The 10817-nt window shown below is 50.6% G+C and overlaps 1 protein-coding gene across 1 annotated transcript; it reads right to left on the bottom strand.

Moving 5' to 3' along the window:
• Positions 1-1280: 1280 nt before the first annotated feature.
• On the bottom strand, positions 1281-4888 carry LOC104489660 (kinesin light chain 1-like; the record flags this gene model as incomplete). The annotated part of the gene is made up of 9 exons (XM_010131849.1): positions 4626-4888; positions 4187-4417; positions 3739-3817; positions 3424-3649; positions 3019-3106; positions 2529-2630; positions 2094-2267; positions 1840-1939; positions 1281-1333 (listed from the first exon to the last, which is right to left on the bottom strand). Coding segments are annotated over exons 1-9 (1302 nt in total), but the record flags the coding sequence as incomplete, so codon positions are not given.
• Between the last annotated feature and the right edge of the window lie 5929 nt (positions 4889-10817).

Below are 10817 nucleotides of genomic sequence, written 5' to 3'. Positions count from 1 at the left end.
TGGTTGATCACTGCTGGCTTGGAGACAGAAGCCCCAGGGGCAGTTAAATATGCTCAGCCCTTGCCCCAGGTTCTGAAAATGAATTTTGCTTCAACTGCTAGGTTCCTGAGCCTGTTTCCTTGCCCCGTAGCAAAGCTCACGTTACGTGGAGCATAGCTCCACACTACAACTATCTACTTTTGACCTCTTAATTCTCCTTGGATACCATCACAAGTGTCTCAGTCCCAGAGGAGGCAAGAGAAGCCTGGTCTCTGCTCCAGCTTTGATTTCTCCTGCATAGGATGGTGCCACAACAAGCATAATTTCTTTGCAGCAGAGCCTTCATAGGGAGCAGCTGAAGCAGCGCAAGATAGAGCTGCATGCTGGTGGGAGACAGCTGCTAGCGTCCTGCTCATAGGCCTCACAAGATGGGACTGGTAAGTCATAAGTCATTAAGCCAAGCCTACTAGCTTGCTGTCTGAGCCCACACAGGGATGGGGCCCGCTCCGAGGGCAAAGGAAAAATTGAGAAACAGCGTCTGCTCCTACTGCAGCTAGAAGACTAGATCAGAGCCCTTCATTCCGCTGCTTAACCCACCCGCCAAATGCAGGTGAGGTCTTAGGCTTGGGAAAAGCAGAGACAGGACTCTGCTGCATTTATCAGCTGAACACAGATCAGGGTCTGGGCAACAGAAGCAACAGCTTCTTTGCCTCTCAGCCTAGTCCAAGGTAAGCAGAACCCATGTCTATCCTCTTTCAGAAGCCAGCTAAGCCATAGACCAGCTAGGGCCTGCCCTGCACAGAGATCCTTTTCTTGAGATTTGCCTCCATTTCCTAATCAAGGTGGCAGCAACAGTTTCTTCTTGATCTCCATTTTCCCCAGGCAGCCTTAGGCCTGCTTCAGAAGCAGATGGAGCTCTGGATACTAGAAGTTCTTTGAAACAGAGTGCCAACGCCCTGCAGCACAACCGTCTGCATCCACCATCTTCCATCATCTGCATGCCCGAGAGGGATCACTAAAGCAAAAAGAGCACATGCAGCCATGGCTGAGGCTGAACAACACTATGCCCCAGGAAAAGCATCAATCTCTCCAATAGGCTTTCCTCTCCCGCTGCCCCAAGGAGAAGCCATGTTTTCTCCCCATCTCCAGACCCCTCCTGGCCATCTTCAGTGGCCACGGCAGCTCTTCAGAGTGCCGGAAGGAGGCTCTGGCTGCCGTAAGAGGATCAAAACCCCTGGATCTCCTTACCTTCCCCAGGTTCTTGCTGCTATCAACAGGCAGCACCTGTAGCTAACACTCACCTTGCTCATCTCCTCTCTCTCCTCCGCGTGCATCCAAATAGGCTTGTGTTCATCTGTGTGGGGAAGAATGCAAGACAGCTCCGCTCACCAGCACACTGCTGCTCTGCCACTTCCACTGGGGCTCTGCCTCCTGCACAGCTCAGCACTCTGTCCCCGGGGCCAGCAGCTCACCAGAGGGAAGTGACAAGGCTTCCACATCCCCCTGGGCCAAAACCCCAAGAAAAGCGATGGACATTGCAAGGTATTCTCCCATGGGGGAATACCTGCGCCAGGTGTACAGGAGAAATCTCAGTCTACGCCTGGGAATGATTGTGCCATTTATTACTCCCCCTTTTAGCCAGAACTATTCCCAATCCAGTAAAGACTGACAGTCAGAGGTCTCCAAGACCAGCATAACACACTAGAGTGGCAGTGTCTCAAGGGCTGGCCAAAGCACGGACCCTGCAAGGCATCCCATCCCTCTGCCAGGGAGATACCAAAACCAGCCAAGCTCAGGCTGAGAGCCAGCAGACCAAACTGCTCACACTTCCCCAGCCCCAAGAGCTTCTACTGTACAAACCATCCACGGAGCCAAACTCCTTCACATGAGCACGGGTAAGGATGTCCTTGTACAGCACCTCTGCATCTTTGTATTTGCCTTGCTTCAGGTAACAGGAGGCCTGCAACCAAGAAAAACAGCTCCAGCCCACTGGGCAACGCAGATCAGTCCTGCACCCCTCCTGCAGCTCTCTGAGTCTTCCAAGCACCAGTCAATGCTCACCTTTCCCATGGCACCACTCCCCATCCCCACAGGGCCTCTACCCAGCGCCTCACCAGATTGTTCTTGGTCTTCGCCACGTTGGGGTCATCAGGACCCAGGCAGCTCTCATAGATCTCCAGGGCCCGGCAGTAATAGTATTCCACCTCATCATACTTGCCCTGGTTCTGGCACAGCAGGGCTAGATTGTTCAGCTGCTTGGCCACGTCAGGATGGTCTTTGCCTAGGACCTGGATAAACAAAAGAAGAGAAGCCACAGAAAGTCAGCATTTAAAGACTGCAATGAACTCTTGGAGGTAGTAAACACAATAGTCCCTTCAGGACATGCCTATGCCAGGCAGAAGCCAAGGACTAGGGAGGTAAAGAGGAGAAACTCCAGCTGCCACCTGGCAGGCCTCTCTAAACACTGGAGAGACAGGAAAGGTGGTGCTGGCAGAATCAGCAGACCTTCAGGGAGAGCTGGAAGGAAGGAGAGCATGGGAGACCAGTACCTTCTCACGGATCTCCAGGGCTCGCTTACACAGTGGCTCTGCTTCCTTGTACTTCCCTCTCTTGCCATAAAGAACAGCCAGATTGTTCAAAGTTGCCGCCACCTGCAGAGACATAAGCTTCTCCATGAAACAAAGAATCCAGTGGGACCAAACACAAGGTGCCAGCAGCAGTAACAGTGACTGTCCCATTTTCTTCACGCCTGCAGTACAGCTGCTTCTGAAGAGAAGGAGGCAGAGAGGCAGAAGGCCACCCTGCTTACATTGCAGGACCCAGAAGCAGCCAACTCCTGACAGGCCATACTGAACAAGAGAGCAGGGCACACTGAAGCAGTAACACAGTCCCACACCATGCGAAAAGCACCCCTCGTATCACAGAGCACACTGCCGTACTTGGTAGTCTGGCTGCAGACACACCGTAAGGGCACTGTTCCAAGTCCCAGCAGCACCCACAGGACAAGGGAAGTGACTGAAAGAGAAGGGAGACACTCACGGCTGGGTGGTCTTTGCCTAGAGTCTTCTCACGGATGGACAGAGCATCATTCAAGAGGTGTGCTGCCTCTTTGTATTTATTCTGATCCCTGCAGTGCAAAGTCAAGCAGTTATTAGGATTTGGACACCACAGCCCATAGCAAGCAGAACTGCAAACAACAGTCCTCTTTCCACACAGATCCAGCCCCCACAGCCGTTTCATTCCTCCATTCCTCCCTACCTTAGCCAGTCCCTGGTCACATCAGGGAGTCTGGCAGTCCAAATACCTCATCTGTGCCAGAACCTTTTTGAAAGGCAAACCAGTGGAAGCCGAGGGAGCTGCTCTGTCACTAGAATGTACTGTCCTTGTAAACAGGAGAGGCAGAAAGCTCTCCTAATCCAGTTCTGTCCTCCCCACCATGCTCACCTGTACACTAGTGCCAGGATGTTGAGCATGGTGGCCACATCAGGGTGATCATGGCCTGATGTCTTCTCCAGGTCCTCCAGTGCCTGCTTGCAGAGCGGCACAGCCACCTCGTAGCGTCCCTGTGAGGCATACTGGATGACAAGGTTGTGGAGAGTGCGCAAGCGCGCAGGAATCTCGTAGCCTCCTTGCTGGGCAGCTGCCACTGCGCTGCTGTGCTGGTGGGGCACTGCAGGCACAGAGAAATAAACGAGGGTACAGCTGGCACAGTAGGCTTGAACAGAGACAACCAGCGACCGCACGCGAACAAGCACTTACATCCAGGACCATGCTCCTCCTCCTCGTTAGGAAACAGATCATCCAGGGAGTCCTTGGCAGAGTCGCCCTCCTTCTCCTCCTGAGAGGATATGAATCACAATTCCAGAGGTTCTCAGAGGAGACAGCACCAGCCTGGGCTGAGTCACCTGCCAAACTCCTCCCTGCTGCAGTCCACCAACATCCTGAACTTCCCCTGTTGTCTCTGCCACCATACTCCCCCCATCACAACAAAACTAATAAAGCCAAATTTCCCCAGCACATCCTGGCATACTACTCTATGTTCTTCCAGAGACTCTGCCACTTGCAGACTCCCTTTAGTTACAGGCATTACCGTGCATGGTAGCTGGGAAGGGGAAAAATCCAGGACAACACTGTCACACCTAGACAAGCCTGCTAGTCCAACCTCCCTCAGCCCCAAAGGTGGCTACTTGACAGGACTAGGGCATACCGAAGGTGAAACATCCTCATCATACTTCTTCAGCTGGTTCATGAATTCAAGGTGTTTCTTCTCCTCCTCCAGTTGAGCCACGGTTTGTTCACTGCGTTGCAGCTTCTGCTGGGTGTTGGCAAGCTCGTCGCGCAGCCACTGGTTCTCCTGGCACAGTCTCCGCACCTGAGCACGCAGCTTCTGCTTCTCTGACTCCACAGCATTCAGATGGTTGGACAGTGCCATCATCACCTTCAAGAGTCACCATCAAGAGTCTCAGTCAGTAAACTACCGCAATCTTGTATCTCCCTCACATGCATCCTTAGGGCCCACCCTCAGGGTCACACTAGCCTTCTACACTCAGTCCCTTGCTGCCTCTGTAGCTTATGGGGAATGGTCACACACCTGCCTTTCCCTGTCAGTCCTAGGTAACACCTAGGGAGTCACCCACAACTCTCACCTGAGCTTCTCCGAGCCCCAGTTCAATCATCTCCACTGATTTGCGGAGCAGGTTGGATTTCTCATGCACGAGATTGGCTTCTTCATCTTTCTTGAGGCACTTGATGGTTTCCAGCAAGCTGTGCAGGATGGAGTTGTGTTCATTCTTGAGTGCCTCCAGCCCTTGCATCACCAGCTTGGTGTTGGAAATTATCTCCTCTTGGCTCAGCTTGTCCATTTTCTCCTCCCTTGGATACACCATGGTGGACATAGTCCTGCTCCTGCAGCCCTACAGAGAGAGAAAACCTGAGTGCCTCTGTTTTGTTTCAGAAAGCCACAACCAGACACAAGTGTTACAGCCTCCTTCAAGAAGCCAGAAACAGCACTCAACCACCTGTCTGCCCTTTCCCTTTCCCTTCCCCTCTCTCCGGCAGCTGTCAGGGCACGTGTCTCTGCTTTTGTGGCAGGGAGTGCTGGAAATCAGTGCAGGTGGCACACACAGACAGGAAACAAAAAGGCTGGAATCAGTGCTGACCTCCACCACCCACCCACTCTCAGCATCAACGAAAGCTGATTTAGCTTCCATTTAAGAGAAAAGACATGTACTTGGCAGCTGAGGTTGCAATGCTTACACAGGTTACACTAGCCCAGACCACTGATGCAAGGAGGCTGTCAGAGCTCACCACTCCTCTGACTGCAGAAGGAAGGGAATAGAAAGTAGAGGGATGCCAGCTCAAAGCTTCTGCTTCCTCAATGCAAAAATCTCCTGGAAGAGCACCTCTCAGACAGAGAGGGATCAGCAGCCTTACTGGGTCAAACGAGAAATCCCCTGACGAGAAAAGTACACCCTGACAATCCCAGCCCTGGCAGAGAACAGCCAGTGTGGCAGTAACGGACATAACACCACCAAGATGAACAGAATCATGCCTGTGTGGAAAAGCTCACATATGCCAACTGCTACGGCTACACTAGTGTAACCTTTGTGCAGGTGTCAGCTTGAAACAGTAACAGCTTTTCCAGCTTCATTCGCCCTGCTGCCAGCCCCAGGATTCCTCAGGATGGCACAAAGACTCTGTACTCCTTCCCTGTCCCGTTACCCCAGATACACAACAGGAGCATACCAAGCTACTGCCTCTGCACAGGAACACCAAGTGCTACAACCCGCAATGTTAGCACGGCTGCAAGATCCCTGCAGAGAAAATCCACGTGCTAGGGAAACGCAGCAGGCCAGTGGGCAAGAGACACAAGCAGCAGACAGAACCTCCTATAGCAGGTTGACAGTACCCCGACTGCTCCTTGACTCACTCACCCAACCCTCTCCCAGGCTCCCCCAAGCTGGACCACCCCAGCAGCGGCAGGAAAGCCACCGCACACCTCGCTGTCAGTCCCTCCAAGGCCGGACTCCTGCGGGGCCGAAGGCAGCCAGCAGCAATGCCCTGCACAGGCAGCACCTGCCCAGAAGAACCTCCTTACTGCCCAGAGCAGGCAAGAGGCACTGCAACCTGAGCACCCAGCACCCTGCCGGCAGGAAGCTGGCAAACTGCCCAGGCACTACGCAGCAGGAGGTGGGGAAAAAGCTGCCAACAGATTTGTCTTCACCTCCTGCGGGACCCACCTCTTGCATGTTTTGAGCTCTTTGCTCGGCAACAGCCTTGTGCCTGGTTTACCGAGCTAGCAGAAATGCTGCCCCAGGTACAAAGATGGTCTTCTTGGAAGGGCTCCTCTTCACCCAGCTAAGCACTCTGCCCAGGTGAGCTCAGAGCAATCCCCCGGGTCAGCTACCACTATCCCTGCCTGGGAGTGGGCCATGAGCAACAGAGGGGTCCAGTTTCTTCCTCACGGAAGCACTGCGAGCAAAGATGGTGAGCAGTGTTGGGGCAGTTGCTGTAAGTACACACATCTCATTCTACCCACCCATTTCCACCTCTTTAACATCACCCTTCCAGAAACTCCTTGAGTTAGTTGTTTCATAGGCCTGAGCTCTCCTCTCTGATTTCTGTCCCAGTGACGCACATTCACCCCTCAGGAAGGGCAGCAAACTCTCGACGTGCAGCAGAGACCTTACTGAACCTCAGCCAGACAGAAACACTTCATGTCTCTTGAAGACTGGGTTCCTGTTCATACCTTTGAGCAAGAGCTGAGTCCTCCCCCCGCCTAACCCAAAGTCACGATGCTGACTTCACATTTGCTTCACAGTCCACCATCAGCACCAACCCCAAGCCATATATCGCTTTTGGGTATCCACCATGCTCCATATGCAGTTACCCTGGGCGTTTTACACTGACAAGTCTCATCTGGAGTGTGACATTTCCCAGTTTGCTTTAGAGAACACCATATGATAGGAATCGCATGAAAAAAATCTCACTAAGATCAAAATAGAGGGCACAGACTACTCTTTCAAAGAAAAGAATAGGTCTTTTGAGAGCTGGCTGTCACTCATATGCTGTCTTCCAAACTGATTGTCCAAGAACTGGCAGCTAAGCATTCTGGTTCACAATTGCCCTGATTACTCTTTTTCCTACCTTTATAACACATCTGGGGGAGTGACTGAGTGCTAAAGCAACAAGGGAAGCCCCGCCTAAGGCAGGCTTCTTGCAGGTGAGGACAACCCAGGAGATGCGCAAGGATTCCTAGCTCTCTGGAGGAAAAGGCTGGCAGCCCGGAGGAATTACTGCTGCCACATCCGGCAAAGTACCACTGTCCTGTTCTGAAATGTGTCCAGACAGCATCCCAGGAAGGCTCAGCAGGCACTTACCTGCTTCCTCAGAAGCTAAAGTAACAACTGCTAAAGGGATAAATGGTCCTGTCACTGGTTTCAGCTCATAAGGAAACGCAGCCCCACACTCAGAAACAGGGAAATCAGCAAGTGGGAGTACTCTAGAGCAGTGCTTCAGACACAAGGAGATCCCCAGCAGCAGCCTCCTAACAAGCATACAGTAAAACTAGAGCTCTGCCCACAGGCTCAAAGAGCTGTGCAGCACAAGTGCCTCTTCAGCTGTCCCTCTGTGCTGCCATCTTCACAACTACAATATAAATGCACTGGGAAGAGGAACACGGTACAAATAATGACAAAAAGCCACCAGAGCTTGCACCTTGCTAGATAACAGTCAGACAAGACCCAGATCCATAGAAAATCAGCTTCATTAATTCTACCATGCACAAACTGCTCCTCAGCTGCTCCTCACTGAGCTGCGTGTTAAACCATCAGTGCCTCTACTACAACAACATCCTATCTTCAGCCCTTACAACATAAAAGCTTCAAGCATTTCACAGTCCCCGTGGTCAATTTGTTTTTCAGACCAGTAAAGATTTCAACTGAGAAGGGAAAATAATCAAAACATCCTCATCCTACCCTGTAACTACATCCTCAGATCCTCAAGACATACCAGCACAGGCTCCTCTTCTCTCACCTGCTATGCAAACACCTCAGACAACCCTGGTCTTTCTCCCCTACGATGACATCCTAGAAGCACAGTTCTACCAGGTACCAGTGTTCAAGGATGGACGCGGGATTGTTCAGGCTCAACACAGGGTGCAAAACCTAAGAACATCACACAGGTTGCTCACTTCCAAGTATCAAAAAGAAAACAAAAAAGATGACTGCAGAAGAATCACTTAAATGCTGCTACCTCTTGCACAGCAGAGAAAACCAACAAACACTGGGTGGGAGCTGACTTACGCCTCTGAAGCGACAATTCATCCCTATAAAGACTTATTTCTAGCTCTCCCCAGAGCTGGCAGGTCTATACTTGGTGTCCAGCCCTCCAGAGAGGAAAAATGCTCTACGGCAACTGTCACCAAGGTCAGGCGGGCTGAGGCTGCTGTATAAGCACTCTTCCTACTCCCACACATTCAGTAAAGGGCACCGAGTGTCTATCCAGGCAGAAAATGGACTTGGAGGTTCCTGCAGAGAGGAGGGGAGACACCATCGTTTGCCTTTAGCAGGGTGAAGACCAGACTGGAATAGGAAGAAAAAATGCTTTTCTACCAAGTTCCTTGGAAGCTAGAGTGCCCAGCTCCCAGTTTATCCTGCTGCACTCCTCTCAGCTCTGCAGGTGTCACAGCCCAGGTCCCCACCAGTACATTTCTGCTGCAGTTAGCACATTTTCCCTATCTAGAGTGAGCTGATCGGTGTTGCTGAAAAGCCTGGCTATTCTATCTGATGTCCCCTCCGCAGCTCCCATTGGGAAGAGTACTGCAGGAAGACAGAGAAGGAACATGCGTGCACTGAGCTTTACGGCAGTTGCAGCAATCAGCTGGGAATCCATCAGCTAAGCACATCCTGCCAGGCAGAAAACTGCCTCCTGTATTCGTATGTATTCACTGAGCATCAGCAATTTCAGCAGCCCACTTTTCTGCCTCCAAAAACTGCTCCTACATGCAAGAGCTTTAAGAGGAAAGAGCTGAAAGCTTCACAGCTTCTATCTTAAACCCACAACAGCTGCCACAACATAAACAAGGATGCCAGACTAAATGGTGAATCTTAAAGCTTAAGATGATGCCTAATGCTACAGAGAGAAGGAAAAAATAAAAAGAAGCACCAGGGAAATCAGGAGTCAACTACAACAGGACAGAGACTTCAGGTCTACATATGCCTCAACAAATTCAGTTCACTTTACTGTCTCTCCACAAGACCCTGAACCACGTAAGACACAGTGTACAGTCACGACTTGCACAAGTGATAATATCAAGACAATATCTGCAGTTTGAAGAAAGCTGCAGTTAATCTGACAGCACTTTCTGTATAGAAGTGGGCACGGATTTCTAGCAGCAAACTCTTCTGCAGAAGAAAGGGATCCAAGAAAAACAGCTGGGTTATGGAGGAGAGAGCTTGCTATGGAAAAGACTAAGACTGACCCATAGCAAGAATGACCATAGCAATGGTAGAAATGGAAACACAGGACTCAAAATCTTTTTCCCCACAGTAACTATCCCAGTATCACACTGTGAGACTACCTGGATTTTTGCTACTTGAAGAAATAGCAAGGTTATGTATTTAGGAAGGAAATCAACCCGATAAAAGCAGGGAGGGTTTTTTTTTTGCTTTGGACCTCTGCCAACTCCTTACTGTTAAACAACAGATAAAGGGTCTCTGGAAAGACTGGTTGACCAACAGAGCTGAAAGTGAGATCACCAATATACAACTGAGTCTCCATTCCTAGGTGATACTGCAAAAAAACCCTAGACCTAATACCTTGGACACCAAAAAACGGAAAAAAAAAGGGTGGGGGGGAAATGTGGTAAAAAGCAAAGAGTGCTGCAACCATCACAGAGGCTGTGTCACCAACACGAGTTGTCTTCTTATTTTGATACCATAGTGTCTGAAAGCAGAGACTGTAGGAGACTACAGTCAGCTGTCCAGAGCCTCTGAAGACATGTTGACACTGCCAGGACACTTGCACACTGCCACACCACTGCCAGCAGAGCCACTGTGCGCAGGGTCATCACCTGTCAAGACAGCCACAGAAAAGGGACAAACTGGTGCTGCTGAGCTGCACATCCAGCTCTTAGCATTTCCATAATTGCCCCAAAACCAAGAAAAACAATCAGGTTCGTATTGTGCCCAAGAACTTCACAGGTAGAGCAACTCCACACGTATATGTTAAGGATTTAGAAACAAAGGCAAGAGAAGAATGTTTTGCAAACGAAGGGACAGATAGGTGAGCAGTCAGCCTCAGTGTAATGTTAAGAACTGCAACATGAATAGGAGCCAGAAATTAGAGAACAAATACCGGACTCCTAAAAGTAAGAACTGGTGAAATAAGTGCAATACATGGCATCACCCTGGACTACACGCCTGCTGAGGTTCATGTGAGGCACGAGAACAGGAATGGTGCTCTGTGATGCTCGTTACTGCTGCCAGAAATGCCTGCTACATCTCATGCTTAGAGCCACGAAGAATACACAAAGAGGAGTTCAGTGAGGGGTCGGCACCCTGGTTGTTCATACCCAGCATATCTCTAAGCTGCAACCGCAAAGCCAAAAGATGTCACTAAAACTCTCACGTGCATGAGGTCCACCATTAGTGTCTGGATCATGAGCTTCTCCATTCTACTGCCAAAAAAGGGGGCACCTGGAGTCTCATCTTCTGCCCAAGGTTCTTTCCCAATATCAGACTTCAGCATGAACCTTTTTTGCACTGCAGGCATCTAGAAGATCAAAGCAGCACACAGATATCTTCAAGTACCACAGAGAGACAGTTGCATTGCAGCTT

The sequence above is a fragment of the Buceros rhinoceros genome, unplaced genomic scaffold (genome assembly GCF_000710305.1).
Source record: "Buceros rhinoceros silvestris isolate BGI_N320 unplaced genomic scaffold, ASM71030v1 scaffold2832, whole genome shotgun sequence".
Lineage (NCBI taxonomy): Eukaryota > Metazoa > Chordata > Aves > Bucerotiformes > Bucerotidae > Buceros > Buceros rhinoceros.
This window is presented reverse-complemented; position numbering and strand designations above follow the sequence as displayed.